Below are 19,592 nucleotides of genomic sequence, written 5' to 3'. Positions count from 1 at the left end.
TTAATTAATGAAAGTGCATGAAATTACAATAGAACGTATATGAAAATAGTACGTTTTTTTAGGTAAATTTGTTCTTCACTGTTTGCAATACCATTGACTATGATAGTACAACAATAAAGATTACTGTTAGTAGTCAAAACAGAAAAGCTTAAATTTTGTGTCAAATATTTAAGGAAAGTCATCAACTTCATTAACTTTAATATGTAAGTTAATGTGTTTTCATCATACACTTGAATGACTAATATTCATTTTATTGAATTATTAGGAAAAGTATGACGGACGTAGATATTGCCTCCAACTCTCACTGGCAAGAAATTTTGGACACACTTCAACTATCCAAATCAGTTGCAGAAATAGATACTCATGATATTGAAGGGAAAGAGATGGTAAGTCTAAAAATGTGGGAGGCATTCTATTATACTTATGCAAGATGGAAAGGTTTCAGTCCTAGAATTGACGATACAAAATCAAGGAAAAGTGATGGAGAAATATACATTCGACAATGGGTTTGTAACAAAGAAGGTTTTCGGAAGGAGAAATTTTTGAACATGCCAGACAGGAAGAAGCGACCAAAAGAAATAACACGTTGTGGGTGTCAAGCTGCGTTACGAATCCTTCGGTTACAAAAAACAAATCTTTGGCGGTGTCAAGAATTTGTACCATTTCATAATCATGATTTGGTAATACCATCACAAATGCAATTCACTCGGGCAAACCGCGAGGTTCCTGAAGCAGTAGCTGCACAAGTAATTAGCATGAATAGATGTGGTATCAAAACTTCTTCCGTTGTAGCACATATTGCCCTACAATCTGGAGGGTATGACAATCTTCCTTTCCAACTAAGAGATGTGTACAACAAAGTGGCTAGTTTAAGAAAGCAAGAGAACATATCAAGTGATGCAGAAGGTACATTGGGTTTCTTAGACGGCTTATCATCAATGGATCCTGAATTTTACGTCGAGTACAAGATTGATGACGAAAATCGATTAGCATTCCTTTTTTGGGCAGATGGTATGAGTAGAAGAGACTACATGTTATTCGGGGAAGCTATTGCTTTTGATACAACATACCGCACCAATAAGTATAATAAGCCATTGACTGTAGTTGTTGGCGTCAATCACCATTTTGAAACTTGTGTGTTCGGTTGCGCAGTTTTACTTGATGAGACGGAAGACGCTTATATTTGGTTCTTGAGGGTGTTCCTTGATTGCATGGGCAACAAAAAACCAAAAGTAGTCCTCACTGATAATGATGAAAGGATGGGATTTGCAATCAGACATTTGTTACGAGACTCTACCCATCGACTTTGTGCATGGCATCTAGGGAACAATGCCACAAAGAATATTAAGATTCCAGATTTCAACAAAGGCTTCTTTGACTTAATATACAACTACTACAAAGTGGAAGAGTTTGAAGAAAAATGGGCCGCTTTGTTGGCACAGTTCGGCCTTGAAGAAAATTCTTGGTGTCGTACTAAATACAACACACGTGGTCAATGGGCAGAGACGTTCTTAAGAGGGGTTTTCTATGGAGGCATGCGAACAACCCAAAGATGTGAGTCTATGAACAATGTACTCAAGAGATTCTTACTTGCTAATTACAGTTTACGAGAGTTTGTTTCACAAATTACCCATGCTATTGGCACAATGCGCCATAATGAAGCCGCTAAAGATTTCAAAAGCATGCATACCGTCCCTCATATTCCCGCGGTAAGACAAAGATTTCTTGCAAACATATTACAAACAAAGCCGCCGCAATTTTCACCAGAAACATATATTATAAAGTAAAAGAACAGATTGAGGAAGAGCAACCCTATTCAATTTCTCATCGGGAAGATCAAGGGGATTCATACCTCTTCTCTTTAGCTAGATTCCAATACGGTACGATAAGACACCGAGTCTTATATAACAAAGAGAAGAATGAGTTAAATTGTTCGTGTTTGTTGTTTGAGTCTGATGGTATTCCATGCAAGCATATATGGTGTGTAATGAAAAGTCTTGACATTCGAGTTATACCAGAATCCTTAATATTAACTCGTTGGCGAAAGGATGTCAAGACTTCTTCCTCTACACAAGTTGGTGAACACTCATCCGAGCATCAAAAGATGACCCAATTGTCAAGGTAAATTAAAATTAAATTAGCAAATAAAATTCTTTTATTCTTATTCTATTAGTGTTTTAATTATGATTCATATGATTGTTCAGGTTTGGAGCGCTCAATGCTTATTCAAACTCAATGAATTTCTTTGCATCACACTCAGAAGCAACATTCCAAATGGCAAAGATGGAGTTGGAAAAACTTAATACCATCTTTAGGGCGTCTTACGAGGAGGGACAGAATAGCCAAAACTCACAACCAACCACAACATATCGTGATAATCCAAACATAATCCAAGATCCTGTAAGAGTGAGGACGAAGGGCATGGCCTCAACGAATTCTAAAAAAGGAACAAATGATGGAGTACAAGGAGGTAGGCAATGCACACTTTGTGGAGGTCGAGATCATAATAAACGAACTTGTATGAGAAGGACAGGGGTCTAAAACTCATACAAGACCATGATCATCTTCCACCCATGCATGTTGAATACATTCCACAAGAAAAGACTAGTCCCCATTCTTAAGCCTTCAATGAAACATCTAATTCTTATTTTATATTGTTATTGTCATTTAATTATGTGAGACCATTAGTTGTTATTTCACCAACTTATATGTAAGACTACTTCAATTCAACATATATGGCATGGTATTGTGGCTTTATTATAGTGAATAGTTTGACATAGCTAGATTACTTATGCATAAAACCTAATGTTAAATTACACGTGTTTATCATACCCATTTAATTATGAATGAAGTATAAAATTGAATAAATCATACCATTAACGTTATAGTTTAGTTTATGACATATATTTTCCATATATATTTTAGCAATAGTTTTATTAGTTTTAGTTATATTTAAAATAAATAATTTTAGAGAAACTAAAGAAAATATTATAACTAAGTATAATTTAAAAAATAAAAAATTTATTAAGTTTAATTATTTTAAATTTTTAATTAATATGCCAATTAATATTATTCTTTTTTCAAAAAAAAGAAATCACCCAGTTTAATTACCATATTACTTGTACTCCTAAAGAAAATTCTGATAAACTAATATTTTTCATACATGGTCTATATTTACCCAGTAACATCTATATTATTTAGGTGTGGTTGATATTCACTCAAAAACGTAATAGATTACTTATGCATGAAAACTTAATGTGAAATTACAATTATATCCCTACCTAGCACATATAAAATATTTGTGTCAACTCAACAGGTTAGTATAACCGGCTATATTAGGTTAATATTGTCCTTTATCTATTATTTATTGGCTTAAAATAATAGTTGTCAGAAAAAGAAAAAAATTAAAAGAACACATGTCACTTTTTTAGATTGTACTATGTTTGTTGATATAATATATATATATTATTTTTGTGAGTCACTAGTCACGCATTTGATACAATGCGTGATCACATCCAAAGCCTATATATATATATATTCTATATAAAGTGTGCCTATATAACTGAAATTTTTGGTTTATGAGAAATTTATGGGTGACTTTTTATTTTTATTTAATAAAATAATAAAATATTATTTATATATAATAAAATAATAATAAAACAAATCCTATTAATATTTGAATTGATATTTAGCATATTTCAACTCTATATATAATCACAACTATAACTCTAGAAATTAAATATATATATAAAATAATCGTCAATTTTATTTATATTATTTATAATAATTCATTGTGGTTCAAGATCACAATGAACAGAAAAAGTGGCAAAAACATAAATGTAGTTCAAAATCATAGTAAACTAAAAAAGAATGAGAAGAGATTATTAAGCATTAAATATTCTCAGTAAACACACTTAAAGAATCGCATTGAGAGAGGAAAAAAAAAGAATACCAATTGTGATATATATAAATAAATAAAAGAGAAGAATATTATATAATTATTTATATTCTATATAAAGTGTGCCTATATAACATAATTCTTGATTTATGAGAAATTTATGGGTGACTTTTTATTTATATTAAAAATAAAATGATTTATTAATAAAAATAAAATAGTTTACTAATTTTGAAAATACAATTTTAAAAATTAAAAAGTAAAAACAAAACCAAACCAAACATATTTTTAAAACTACCAACCAATCGAAAAATTTCGTGTGGACTCGTCTTTTAAATTTTTCAGAAACATAAAACTTTTTTGAATTTTAAACTAATCAAGCCTTTGTACACATGTACAGTTTGATAATAGATATATATGAGGTGGATTTTTAAATAAATTTAATTTTGTAGGTGAAAAAAATGACAAAATTGGTTGTAAATCACAAAGAGATAATTGAGGTTGAAAGGATGAGTAGGGAACCGAATATAGTTTATGATCGTAGATGTATATTGTAAAGCCCGCTTAGTTAATTTGGAAATTATCAGTTAATTATGATTAATTATGAAATTATTTATAGCTATTTAAATAATTTATTATACGGTTATTTATGTTATTCAGTATCTTGCATATTTTGCATTTCCGGTGTCCGGTATTTTGGAACTCGGCGTTTGGCTCAGTAGAAATCACAATTTAGTATGTTAGTAGTTTGGGGACGGGTTTTAGACATTGGGAATGTCGGGAATGGCCGGGAATTTAGAATGTCCCAAAAATACCCCTTTAGTATGATTTATGTGATTTTGTGGTGGAGGGGCAAAATGGTCTTTTTGCCCCATTAGTGTTTTGTCTTATGTGAGTTATTAATTGGAATAAATGTATATTTTAATTGTTTATCTTGGCTGAAATAATGTGATATATGCATTAAAATTCATTTTCTCCTTTCATTTTAACACTTAGTAAAAAAAATTAGAAATTTTGAAAAGAAAACTCTCTCAACTCTCTCTCTCTCTTTTCGGCCATTTGAGGCAGCTTCAAGGGTGATTTTTCCTCTTCAATTTCAAGTAAATTTCAGCTAGTTAGAGTGTCTCTAATCAAGGTAATTCTTGTCTAGCTTTTTCTAATTAGTTTTCTTGAGATTTTTATGAAAATTGATGAAATGCATGCTTGAATAGTTGTTGTTGTTGCTGCTGAAATCTGGTTGTTGTTTCTGAGTTTAAGCATGTTAGATTAGGGTTGTTTAAGTGATTTTGAAAGCATATTGGATAGATTGTTTAAAGCTTTGAGTTTTCTATGCAAAAATGTAGTTTTTGGAGGAAAATATAGTGATTCTGTTATTTTGTTGTTGCTGTAGTTCCTAATAGTTTTCAGAGGTGATTTCATGCATATTTGAGTAGAATTAACTAGGTTTGAATGCATGTTTGTGGGAATTGCTCAAGTTTGAGTTTAGAACTCAAAGCTTGAGCTTTAATGGTGATTTTTGTTTCTGTGATTTCTGGGTTAGTTTGTTGCCTTAGATTTGTTCTTTGGGGTATCTAGAGCAGGTCTGGAAGGTTTGGATTGATTTGGGTTAGAATTGATCAAGTTAGGAATTTTTGAAAAATTCCTGCGAGGAACCGAAATTCCGGTTGTGCAACCGGAATTCCGGATGGGTGTCCAGTAATTCCCAGAACCGGAATTCCGGTTGGGCAACCGGTCTACCGGTTGGGGAATTTTCAGAAACCCTAGTTTTCCTCGTTTTTATGTTTTTAGGGGTATTGCCATGCTTTTTATCGATAGGGAAACTTTTAGTTCCAAGTTTTAGTCCACGGGAAGTGATTTAGCGTGTCACTTATAGCGTTGTGATTTTTATGGTTTAGGAGCCAGTAATCCGCCGTCAGCCTTCGGCCTTCCAGTCGGGTTGACCTACACACCCGAAATCTAATCCAGGTAAGATTAGTATAACAGTATGCATATGTAGATTACATGTTTAGCGTGCATGTAGGAAGCCTGTTAGATTACATTAGTTGTATGTTGGCTTCGAACCATCCAACCCTGTCACGTCGGTACAGGCTGGAGTATGACCAGCAGCCGGAGTATGACCGGTTTGACCGATCAGGCTGACACTTGGTTGGTGGTTCCGTGCTATTGACGTATCCCGTCGGTACAGGCTGGAGTATGACCAGCAGCCGGAGTATGACCGGTTCGACCGATCAGGAGGATATAGTAACACGTCGTACAGGCTGGAGTATGACCAGCAGCCGGAGTATGACCGGTTCGACCGATCAGGTTGTTACGTGTCAATAGTACCGTCCCTATGAACGTTCAGAACTCAGTACCATGTTGGACATGGCAGTAGTGGCTCAGTACCATGTTGGACATGGCAGTAGTGGGACTCAGTATCGTGTTGGACACGGCAGTTAGCATTATGTATGAGTATTATTATGCTTTTCTTACTGAGTCTGTCGACTCACAGTTTACGTTCATGTGTAGGTAAAGGCAAGGCTATAGCTGATGGACCGTGAGCGAGCTTATGAGATTGTACATGTCGGGGCGGTTAGGCCTGGAGCGTACGATCCTCGGGACAGCAAGGCTGAATTTTGTAACTGGTCGTTAGACGACCTTTATTTTTATGTAATAGTTAAACAGTTAAACTTTTTGTAAATATTTTTATAATCGGGATCCCGAGTCTTTTGTAATACTGTTTTATAAGTTTAATTAAAAAGCAAAATTTTAATTAATCACGTTTTTCCATAAACCTCGTTGATTAGCAACGAGCTGCACAGTACGTTTAAAAATCACGTAATACGCCTAAGTTAGTTAGGGTGTTACATATATTTACATTAAAAATAAAATGATTTATTAATAAAAATAAAATGATTTATGAGAAATTCATAGTTTAAAATATTTAATTTGATATCTTAATTATTCATAAACAATACCATAAATATATATCTACGATCATATAAGAATTTTATTCTAAAACTATACGATCATAGATTAAGTGGTCAAGGTCCAAAGAAAAATAATAATTTCTTATGATCTGAAATCAAGACACGAAAAACAGAAACTAATTGAATAGGACTCTATTCAATTGAGGTGTCAACCATGCATGGTAAATAAAAAGCTATATATTAAATTTTATGCCATGATACAATTAAAAATTAAATAAGAATTTACTACTATTTATATATATATATTATATATATATTGCTAAAGATGCAAAAGTATTGCATTTATATATCCCACGATGTTTCAAAAATACTTTGAAAAGTTCATCTTGAATTAATTATTAATATGTAATAAAAAATATTAGTTATTATACTATTACTTCAAACAAAGGAAAGTTCTAGCGGTGCTTCTACTTTCTAATCATAAACCTCAATTTTGGCTTCTTTAACCAGCTGCCACACACAACTTACTTACTCTGAATTTATTACCATTTACAATTTTTTAACACTCAAAAAGTTACTGAGTTTGTTTTCTATAGCTCTACTTATTAAGGTAGAAAAATATTTTTAGATTGACTCCTTTCTGTTTATTAAATGAATTATTTTCAAGTTGACACATTAACTTAAAAATGACACAATAATGACCTACTACAAAGTATACACTTATATTCATTCTATTTATTAAGAATTAAAACTTCAATCTTCTTCACTAGATTAGCCAGAGACACATAATATTTGGACATAAACACATGACACAATATTATAACTCAAACTCAAAAACACTTAGTCGAAACTTGAATGAATAATGTCACTCTTTTAAGTTTTAAGACTGTATATGACTAGGCAATTTTGGTTATTGTATTATTATTCCTGCTACATAGTTGATCATTTTTAGATTTTTTATGTGAAATTTCGTATTGTGAGCTTTTTAGAGTTTCTTATAGACTTCAATGAGTAATAGATATATATAATTATACCTGGAATAAATTTTCATAATGTTGTTTGGTGAATTCCTATTTTGTTATTAGGTAACATAATATTATTATTCGTTAGGTCTGTCACAATTATTATTAAGTGAGAATGAATCAATTTAAAAACCTTTTACTATATTGAAAGGTGAGATTGATTTTAATATGAGCTTAGTTATATTTAATTTTATTTTGTATATCTATTGTTTTATTTGAAAACAGGTGAATAAATGACTACACTATATACAACAATTAAGGACATCACTCCAACTACAGAAAGTTGGAAGAATAAAATGAGAGTGTTAGAAAAATTTGAAAAGCGGACAAATAAGAGGTCACCACTCAAATATCAAAAGCTTAATGTTAGCAGACAAAAAAGTATACAATCAGCTAATTTACTGTTGAAATTGTCAATACTTTACTAATAAATGCTATATTTTCTGAATTTTGTCTGTACTCGCGTTGCAACAAATTATTATTTCATAAATATTTTTTTTTCATTAAAAATGAACACAGGGTAATGATGTTAAACCTAATAACTAATAATATTTTTTTTAATTTTTAATTGTATCACTTTTTAATAACGTAGAAAAAAACTAGCATAAAATTTAGTATACGTGCCTCGCACGTAACTTTTTACTAGTATATATATATATATATCTTTATATATTAAAAGTGCCTATCTAACGGCATTTTTTGGTTTAACAGAATATACTTAAAAATAAAAGAATATTCTGTTAAATTTAACGATTAGGTTTGATCTCCCGTTAACAAATAAACCCAATAATTAAACCCAAAAAATCAAACAATCTTTTAAATATTAATAATCTCTTTTTAAATTAAAAAAATCATCTTAGCCACATATCTCTCTAACAAACTTATCTTAAAAAAGAATATTAATAATTTTTTTTTATTTATTTTTTAAAAAAGAAAAATATAGATAAAATGTCTAGAAAAGATAAAATAGCTTAAAAAAATAAAAAGAAGATGAAATGGGCTGTAATTAGTATTTACCTTATATGTTTGTGCTTATTTTTAGTTTTATTTTTAATTTTACCACCAAGAGGAGAAGGTTGAAAAATATTAGAATATGAAAATATTATTGGTGCTTATTAGTAATTTGCAAAGAATGTGAAAATCTATAAATATATAGTTGTGTAGTTATTATTAGATATGAAATGAAATAATAGAACTTTTTTCAGTTAGAAGATTAATGTACATTTTACTATTAATAACTTACATTATTATAACACAACTATGTTTTACTTACTAAATATACTGACACATATTTTATTTTTATAAAACAAATCATTCAAATAATTATACTATTTTAATTATTAATTAAAATAAAAAACTAAAATATTAAATAAAACTAACACTACGTGGCTTGACACGTAACAATCACCTAGTATATATATATATATATATATATATATACTAGAAGAAAGTTACGTGCAATGCACGTATACTTAGTTTTATGTTAGGTGCTCTATAATTTAATTGAGAAAGATTCAATAAATAATCATATAATTTAAAATGGTTTAAAAACTAATTTTAATTAGTGTGTGGGGTTATTTGAAAATCAATAGTGAAAAATCAAATTTAAAATTTGTAGAAAGAGAAGAGGAGAATGGAGATTAGCTTAAAATATATTTAAAAAATGATGATGCTACACACTTACTATGGATACTTAATTCGAGCCGGTAATAACAAAATTATAAAGAATAGGGGTAGCAGGCATATAACTGGACATATGAAAGAAAGAATATAAAAAACAAGAAATATGATAGCTTCCAAATAATATTATAACAAAGCAATGCTCTCCAAATTTATCTTAATATCATCTATAACATCATAACCTTATATTTAGATTTGGGCCAACTTTCTTCTCAGTTGGGCTTTCAGCTTTCTTCACAATGCAAGTTGCCACTTATGACTTTTTTTTTTTGAAACTTGAGTAATCTCATTCTTCTCTTGAAGCCTCTCATCAATCTCATAGCACTCCATGATAGACTGTAATATCCAATTTAAAATAGTATTTAATTTTTTTTGTTTGGATATTAATTGTGCGAGGATAATTATCTCATTTATTTGTGTTGTTAGTGAGTTGATATTATTGCTTAGAGTAGTTGTACCAATTTTCTAAAGAAAGTTAAAGTTGTATTAACTACGAAAGTAAAATATTATGATATTTTCATAAGTAAGTAAAGTTTAATTAAAGCCTGATATGAAAGTCCATTACGTTTTTATAATATATTTATTAGATTTAATTAATTGTATATATAAGTGGTATTAAATAATATTATTATTTGATTAATGTTAGAAAAATCGTAAGTTTAGAGAAATTCGCAGGTTTAGAAACTGTTTTACTAAAATGACCATATCTGGAGTTTTATAACTCCGATTGAGGTGATTCCAGTGGCGTTGGAAAGATAATTTAAAGATCTATAAATTTTGTAGAAATAACTATATCAGAATTCGTAATTTTCTAGGTCAAAACTAAGCCCTAAAGTTACGAGATTGAGAGCTTACAATTTAAATTTAAAAGTTAGATATTTGTTTATTTAATAATTTATCATATTATTATTGTTATTATGTTAATATTATTATTATTCATAAAACTAAAGCTAATAAGAGTCAGAATAGTATAGGTTTCATTAACCCTAAAATTATATCGTTCTATTCCTCCCACCTATCTGAGCAAGACTAACCCTAAAAATTTTCAAGTCGTCTTTCCATTACATCCTTAGCCAAATCTATACCACTCTTCACTCTCATCTTTGATCACCATCATCTTATGTCTATCGATCCAAGTAGCTTGATGTATTTGAGGTAAGAAACTCTACATTTACTTATTTATTGATCACAATAGGAGAATTTTCGTAGGTCTCCTTTTCTTATTTTTCAGAATGAAACATGTCTCAGTAAAACTGTCATATCTCTTTAAATACTCATCTGATTCTCGCAATCTTGGTGTCTATAGAAAGCTTATTAAATTTCCTATAATTCTTATGAAGAAAGGTTTTACTGAATCGAAATTTATCTATGTCAAAAATTAGTATTTTTACGCTGTTTGTTGTAAATCGTTTTTCATATTTTCTATATAAGTTGTTTCAGTAAAATACGAATATCTCTCTGAATAATGATCCGATTCTAGCGATCTTGGTACTGTTGAAGAGATAATTCAATTTTACAAATGTTTTATGAAGAAACCATTCACTAATTATTGATTATTCTAAGTCAAAATTATTGTTTTATTGCTGTAGTTCGAAATCCATTTGTTTCAGGATTTCTAGAAAACTGTTTCGGTATAATATCTATATCTCTTATGTTATAACTCCGATTTTAAAGATTTTAGTGTCATTAGAAAGGGAATTTGATTTTCTAAAACTTTTATGAAGAGAGTATTCTCTGATTTGGAATATTTCAGTATCAAAACTTTGTATTTCTGATGTCTCCTGTGATTCGTTACTCCATATTCCTTCTCAGAAATAGTTTCAGTAAAACTATCATAACTCCCTCAGTTTTAATCCATTTTTAATGATCTATATATCGTTGGAAAGATAATTGAATTTCCTATAATTTTTATGAAGGAAACTTTTACTGAATTCGTGTAGTTATTGGTCAAAAATAGTATTCTTTCTGCTGTACTGTAAGAGTGTGAATTTTAATGTTAGGGCCTTGACCCATGTGTTATTATAGGTAGTAGTGACGAGATAACAAGTTTAAGCAGCGGGATTTGAGGTAAGGAAATTAGATAGTTTTGTATGTGTTTATCTACATAAATTTAAATTCTTTATGTATTGAAATATGACTTATGATTTGTTTTTATGAATATGTATATGGTACTGAGAATGTGTGGTATGGACACAATATGAGTTTGTGAATTGATACATAGATTATGGTTGTATGACTTGTATATGTTGTATGTTGTATGTTGTGTATTGTATGTTGTATGGTGTATGGTTTATGTTGTATGTTATATGTTGTATGCTAACGTCTCAGGTAAAGTGAGGGACCATGGTGGGGTATGATACGGGATAAGGCCGTTGAATGTAGAGATACCCTACCCTACATTTTACTGAGTCGTGTATGAGATTGTTATGGTGGGTATGATACAGTGATGTTACTGTTGAATATAGAGATACCCTATCCTATAACAATGGTAGGGCTGCATAGGCCCATGTTATTATATGGGCAGATTAGGCCCAGGATATTGTAGGGTCAGGCTAGGCCCGGGTTATGTAAGTAATGGCTATGATATGCCAATGTTGTGATAATGTTATTATTATCTATAGTATTGATATGATTATGTTATGAGTATGATATTGGAGTTATGATCTCTGTATATGTGTACGGTGTGAATAAATAGTATAGAGTTGTATGATAAAGGTTTCCATATGTACAGTTATTTGGTTATAGTTATAAAAGAGCATGTATGATATTGCTAAGACTTAATAAATACATTAATGGTATGTGTGATATTATATGGTATTGTTTGATAAGCATTTCCTTACTGAGCTTTTAGCTCACCCCCCTTACTTTCCCCCTACAGGTATTAGACAGAAGTATGTATAGTGAGCGGTGGTCGCTTCGGTACGTATACTGTGAGCAGCTACGGGCGGACAAACGATCTAGAACGCCAGTGGTGCCTTAGTTTTATTTTAAGCAGTTGATAAATCTAACACAGTGGAAATGCATTATTTAAAATTATTTACTTACTGTATCTTGTTTTACAAATGAAGGATCCTTCTCTGTTGCATTTTGATTTTTTTTAAAATCCACTGTTGTATTTAAATTATTTTTTTTTTTATCTTTTCAAATTATACATGAAAATAGTATTTTTGTAAAATAAGGCAAAATATCGGGGCGTTACAGTTGGTATCAGAGCCGATCGTCCGTTAGCCCAAAGGATACTCACGGTATACATACAGAAGACTGAAAAAGATCCCTCTCACTATTATGTAAGTGTTAGTTTTAATTGTCTTGGTATTGCCATTAATAGTCTTATATATGATACATAGATTTTTTTTTATTATTATTATTTAAATATGTTTCTTAGAATTAGAGCCTCATCTGAGGTGGTGCTTAGAGACATCAATAGTACCCTCTATCTCTTATGATTGATTACACTTTTTAGGAAGAAGATGTATAGGTTTATATTTCTTTATTGTCTTGAATTGAACTAAGGAAGGACTGTGTTCCTTTCTTGAAAATTTAGAATAAATTATGTTAGGAGTTCATAAGACTTTATTTGATAAATAGAATATTACTAGTTAAGCTTGACAACATTAAGTTTAGATATGTACATAGAATCTTCTCTTCCAATAATTGAACTCTTTTGTTTCTTTTAAATCAACCTTTCTTGTAAGAGCTCACACATGAAACTAGAAGATCAGTTAGAATCAATGTGGAAGGAACGACCAATAGAGGTGGGGGCTAAGGATGTGTGTTCCGCTGACCCACAGATGGTTGATGTTCCAGAGAACCCAATAATAGTTAAGACTAACGATCTAATAAAGGTATTGGAAGGACTACAAGCATGACTAAGACAATTTGTTGAAGAGTTTTCACAAGCTCAGAAAAAGATCACCAACACTAGTAGTGGAACTTGAAGCACATAATGAAATGTAACAATATCCAACTAAGTACCGACGCATATATTTTCACCTATCTATGAATGGTTGAAGAAGCGGTCTCTATACCTAGCTATGAATGGAAGCCCAACATATAGGAAGTAGGGATGACTTATAATAGTAGACGTTATACCAGACTGGGACAGTATAGTTTACGAAACCTACTTATTAAGAAGGATGAAATAATAGATCTTTAAGGAGCAAGTTCTATCTTGTTGGATATTTTATAAGTTACACACTCCTAAGTTAGATGGTAAGAAGTATGAGTACTGTATGCAAAGACATTAGAGATAAGTCTGTTATAGAAATGAGTCACGAGAGGACGATGCCATCATATAGAAAGGAGTGTAGTGTGCTGAATAGAATCCAAAATAAGAAGTTAGAAAGAGACATGATAAAATTACTAGAAGTAATAGCTTATGAAGGTATCTTAAACACTAAGAGATAAGCAGAGCATCAACAAATATTAGATTACCGAAGGAAAGTTGTAAACTTTAAACTCAAGGTCATCTACTTGGTGGAGGAGACAATAGAGAAAAAAATGTGCATGGTTTCGACAGAGACATTTTCAAAAGAGAAAGACAAAGAAGGTCCAGGCACGGCTAACAATTTGGGTATAACATGAATGAGAGACAACTAAGAGGGTGACTACTCGGGATGGATCACAACTACACAACTAAGAGATTGTGGATGTAGCTTTGTGGCGGGTGTACAACAAACAACTACAGAGAGTAGATCGCAAATTCAAAACTTAAGAAAGAGGAAAAATTAGCATTCAAGGGTGACATCTCTAGATTCCAAATACTCACTGATACAACAACAATGGTGTGGAGTATAGCTCAATGAGAAAATGTTAGGAAAGCCTCACTTAGAGACAGGAGAAAAGTGAGACACAATTAGGACCAAAGTAACATATTTTGAAGAATTTCATGGCATGGCAAGGACTATACAAGTTTCTGATAAGTGTTGGGATTAGAAAATACTCATGCAACATAAAGGAATTCAAGGCACAACATAAGCAAAGGATACTACAATCCAATTACGACTTATATTATGGACAGTAGTATAAGTATGTTGGAGTGTCATCTAATGAGAAACTAAGAGGAAAACTCACAAAGTCCAGCCCCGCTGAAAAGAGATGGTGTTTCTAGGCCCTATAGTGCCCGAGAAGAGAATGACTATGGATTTGTCAAAAGCTAAAATTGTTAAGAGCAAAAAAAAAAAGGAAAAATATTAGATATTTTTCTCAATCTAAAAAGCCAGTATTAGAGATCTTTGGAAGGACTTTCTCAAGCTGGCAATAACTAACTTATTGCACACTACTAAGTTTTGTCTAATTGAAAGTGCAAAAATTAGAAGAAAAGAACAAGATAGGTATTGATTATTTGGTGGCGTTTGGATATAAAATGAGACGCTTGAACGAAGTATTGACTTGTGCTTAAAGGTAGTATGGGAAGTAAGAATCAAAAATCCCTGACTAAGGAATTATAAATAGTGAGTCTCCAGTAATAAATCAAATACAAGTAGGGGTATAGGAGGTATAATAGTGATGGACAGAGTAAGGTCTGTTCGGCATAGTTTGCAAATTATATATATAGTATCCTTACCCTTATAACTTGGTTGATCAATACATTATGAGATTGGTATGGTTGACTTATTATTAAAAGTCAACGGAAAGTAAAAAGTTGGGTTATGATAATCCATGGTAGGGTTGAACTTATTTTAAAGGGGTTATTAGTGCATTTTTTTTTTTTGTTTTAATACATATATGGTATAGTCTTAAGTAAATAATCAGTATAAGAATGTATGTTTAAGAGATTTGGAAGTTTTAGAGGTACAATTAAGAAGTTAAGATATGTTTAGGCGAATTAAAGAGGACTGCAAGATACATGGCATGAATATGGCTGGAATAATCAATGGTATGATAAGTATGAAGTTATGTGATACCTCAGATAGTTAGTATTACAGAAGAAGTGATCATTGAGCATAACTACAAATTTATCAAGATTACAGATTTGACCACCATCGTAAAGTGTCACAAAAGTAGACAAAAGTTATTGTGTAAAACTAGCTAATCTCATAATTAAGTCGACTTGATTGGAAGAGTATTGGAGGACCAAGAACCAGAGGAGAGATCAGCAAATAAGATACAATGAAGTGGTAAAAGAATCAAAAGACTACAATAGGAATCAAAGACAATACTGTCCGAGAAATAGCCTAAAGGAAACTAAGAAGCGAGCTCATACTGAGTGGTGGTTGAATGGATCATTAAAATTATATAAGGAATTATAAAGGGTCTGAGTGCTTATTTTCCAATGTTATGAGAACAAGTATCTATAACGGATAGAGTAACAACTATAAAACTATAGGTGACACTGTAACTCTATGGTGGAAATTAATAAATAGAAAGTTAAGCTTTTGTATGTAGTAACATTCAACGGAAGAGCATGATAGTAAAGAGAAGTTTGCATAAGCTCTTCTAACTTACTCTTTGTTGTTTGTTATTTTTTATTTATTTATTTATTTATTTTTTTTGTATGCATAATGTGTCCTCAAGTGACATGTAAGGATGTTCAGAGGAGAATAAATAGTTTTACTCTTAATGGCATGTAAGGATGCTCATAGAAGAATAAATAGTTTCACTCTTAATATCATGTAAGGATGGTCATAAGAGAAGAATTTTTTTATAATATTACGAGCATGCTATTGCAAAACTTATGTATTTAAAGCATGTATATGTAATTCATTATGATAGAGTACGTTTTGATATTTAAGTAATGTATAGAGAAATAATAATGCTTAATTAATAAGTTATTTGTATTATATGTGTTATGGATTGATCAACAAGATATAGGTTAAATGCATATTTGTTGGCTCCATATAGTAGATAAGGAGGTTATGCGGTAAGTGGTGAAAGACATGAAGACTCAACACCCCGAGTGTTGGTAAGTTAAATTTCGAGGACGAAATTTCTTTTAAGGAGGGTAGAATGTAATATCCAATTTAAAATAGTATTTAATTTTTTTGTTTGGATATTAATTGTGCGAGGATAATTATCTCATTTATTTGTGTTGTTAGTGAGTTGATATTATTGCTTAGAGTAGTTGTACCAATTTTCTAAAGAAAGTTAAAGTTGTATTAACTACGAAAGTAAAATATTATGATATTTTCATAAGTAAGTAATGTTTAATTAAAGCCTGATATGAAAGTCCATTACGTTTTTATAATATATTTATTAGATTTAATTAATTGTATATATAAGTGGTATTAAATAATATTATTATTTGATTAATGTTAGAAAAATCGTAAGTTTAGAGAAATTCGCAGGTTTAGAAACTGTTTTACTAAAATGACCATATCTGGAGTTTTATAACTCCGATTGAGGTGATTCCAGTGGCGTTGGAAAGATAATTTAAAGATCTATAAATTTTGTAGAAATAACTATATCAGAATTCGTAATTTTTCTAGGTCAAAACTAAGCCCTAAAGTTACGAGATTGAGAGCTTACAATTTAAATTTAAAAGTTAGATATTTGTTTATTTAATAATTTATCATATTATTATTGTTATTATGTTAATATTATTATTATTCATAAAACTAAAGCTAATAAGAGTCAGAATAGTATAGGTTTCATTAACCCTAAAATTATATCGTTCTATTCCTCCCACCTATCTGAGCAAGACTAACCCTAAAAATTTTCAAGTCATCTTTCCATTACATCCTTAGCCAAATCTATACCACTCTTCACTCTCATCTTTGATCACCATCATCTTATGTCTATCGATCCAAGTAGCTTGATGTATTTGAGGTAAGAAACTCTACATTTACTTATTTATTGATCACAATAGGAGAATTTTCGTAGGTCTCCTTTTCTTATTTTTCAGAATGAAACATGTCTCAGTAAAACTGTCATATCTCTTTAAATACTCATCTGATTCTCGCAATCTTGGTGTCTATAGAAAGCTTATTAAATTTCCTATAATTCTTATGAAGAAAGGTTTTACTGAATCGAAATTTATCTATGTCAAAAATTAGTATTTTTACGCTGTTTGTTGTAAATCGTTTTTCATATTTTCTATATAAGTTGTTTCAGTAAAATACGAATATCTCTCTGAATAATGATCCGATTCTAGCGATCTTGGTACTGTTGAAGAGATAATTCAATTTTACAAATGTTTTATGAAGAAACCATTCACTAATTATTGATTATTCTAAGTCAAAATTATTGTTTTATTGCTGTAGTTCGAAATCCATTTGTTTCAGGATTTCTAGAAAACTGTTTCGGTATAATATCTATATCTCTTATGTTATAACTCCGATTTTAAAGATTTTAGTGTCATTAGAAAGGGAATTTGATTTTCTAAAACTTTTATGAAGAGAGTATTCTCTGATTTGGAATATTTCAGTATCAAAACTTTGTATTTCTGATGTCTCCTGTGATTCGTTACTCCATATTCCTTCTCAGAAATAGTTTCAGTAAAACTATCATAACTCCCTCAGTTTTAATCCATTTTTAATGATCTATATATCGTTGGAAAGATAATTGAATTTCCTATAATTTTTATGAAGGAAACTTTTACTGAATTCGTGTAGTTATTGGTCAAAAATAGTATTCTTTCTGCTGTACTGTAAGAGTGTGAATTTTAATGTTAGGGCCTTGACCCATGTGTTATTATAGGTAGTAGTGACGAGATAACAAGTTTAAGCAGCGGGATTTGAGGTAAGGAAATTAGATAGTTTTGTATGTGTTTATCTACATAAATTTAAATTCTTTATGTATTGAAATATGACTTATGATTTGTTTTTATGAATATGTATATGGTACTGAGAATGTGTGGTATGGACACAATATGAGTTTGTGAATTGATACATAGATTATGGTTGTATGACTTGTATATGTTGTATGTTGTATGTTGTGTATTGTATGTTGTATGGTGTATGGTTTATGTTGTATGTTATATGTTGTATGCTAACGTCTCAGGTAAAGTGAGGGACCATGGTGGGGTATGATACGGGATAAGGCCGTTGAATGTAGAGATACCCTACCCTACATTTTACTGAGTCGTGTATGAGATTGTTATGGTGGGTATGATACAGTGATGTTACTGTTGAATATAGAGATACCCTATCCTATAACAATGGTAGGGCTGCATAGGCCCATGTTATTATATGGGCAGATTAGGCCCAGGATATTGTAGGGTCAGGCTAGGCCCGGGTTATGTAAGTAATGGCTATGATATGCCAATGTTGTGATAATGTTATTATTATCTATAGTATTGATATGATTATGTTATGAGTATGATATTGGAGTTATGATCTCTGTATATGTGTACGGTGTGAATAAATAGTATAGAGTTGTATGATAAAGGTTTCCATATGTACAGTTATTTGGTTATAGTTATAAAAGAGCATGTATGATATTGCTAAGACTTAATAAATACATTAATGGTATGTGTGATATTATATGGTATTGTTTGATAAGCATTTCCTTACTGAGCTTTTAGCTCACCCCCCTTACTTTCCCCCTACAGGTATTAGACAGGGAAGTATGTATAGTGAGCAGGGTCAGTTCTGGTACGTATACTGTGAGCAGCTACGGGCGGACAAACGATCTAGAACGCCAGTGGTGCCTTAGTTTTATTTTAAGCAGTTGATAAATCTAACACAGTGGAAATGCATTATTTAAAATTATTTACTTACTGTATCTTGTTTTACAAATGAAGGATCCTTCTCTGTTGCATTTTGATTTTTTTTAAAATCCACTGTTGTATTTAAATTATTTTTTTTATCTTTTCAAATTATACATGAAAATAGTATTTTTGTAAAATAAGGCAAAATATCGGGGCGTTACATAGCTCAACAAAATATATGTGTTTATGCATATTTGTTTTGAGCAAATCAGTAAACATATATTTTCAACAAATTAACCCGATAAACTCAAGATCCACATATATATAGCTAAGTATTCAAATACAATTGTAAAATCTAAACTTAAAACAAAATCAAATGGACAATTCATACTCAACTAAAGCTATATATATACTGTTATGATTACATCAACCACAATATTCTTACTTGCTATAACCGAATTATAAGAATTAAAAAGTATAATTTGAGATATATAGAC

At 30.7% G+C, this 19,592-nt stretch overlaps 1 protein-coding gene across 1 annotated transcript; it reads left to right on the top strand.

The window, feature by feature from the left end:
• The first annotated feature begins 272 nt into the window (after positions 1-272).
• Positions 273-2,541, top strand: LOC115713611 (protein FAR1-RELATED SEQUENCE 5-like). The gene is made up of 3 exons (XM_061113732.1): positions 273-1,709; positions 1,973-2,121; positions 2,205-2,541. Exons 1-3 carry the CDS (start codon positions 273-275, stop codon positions 2,539-2,541), a joined length of 1,923 nt encoding a protein of 640 aa, XP_060969715.1.
• Positions 2,542-19,592: the final 17,051 nt, after the last annotated feature.

Source organism: Cannabis sativa, chromosome 4, assembly GCF_029168945.1.
Source record: "Cannabis sativa cultivar Pink pepper isolate KNU-18-1 chromosome 4, ASM2916894v1, whole genome shotgun sequence".
Taxonomy (NCBI): Eukaryota; Viridiplantae; Streptophyta; class Magnoliopsida; order Rosales; family Cannabaceae; genus Cannabis; species Cannabis sativa.
This window is presented reverse-complemented; position numbering and strand designations above follow the sequence as displayed.

What these genes read in the sequence shown, in the direction of transcription:
- LOC115713611 (XM_061113732.1), top strand. Translation starts at nt 273, where the DNA reads ATGACGGACGTAGATATTGCCTCCAACTCTCACTGGCAAGAAATTTTG. An exon ending in CCGTCCCTCATATTCCCGCG is followed by an intron (nt 1,710 to 1,972) that starts GTAAGACAAAGA and finishes ATTCCATGCAAG; the next exon opens with CATATATGGTGTGTAATGAA. An exon ending in AAGATGACCCAATTGTCAAG is followed by an intron (nt 2,122 to 2,204) that starts GTAAATTAAAAT and finishes ATGATTGTTCAG; the next exon opens with GTTTGGAGCGCTCAATGCTT.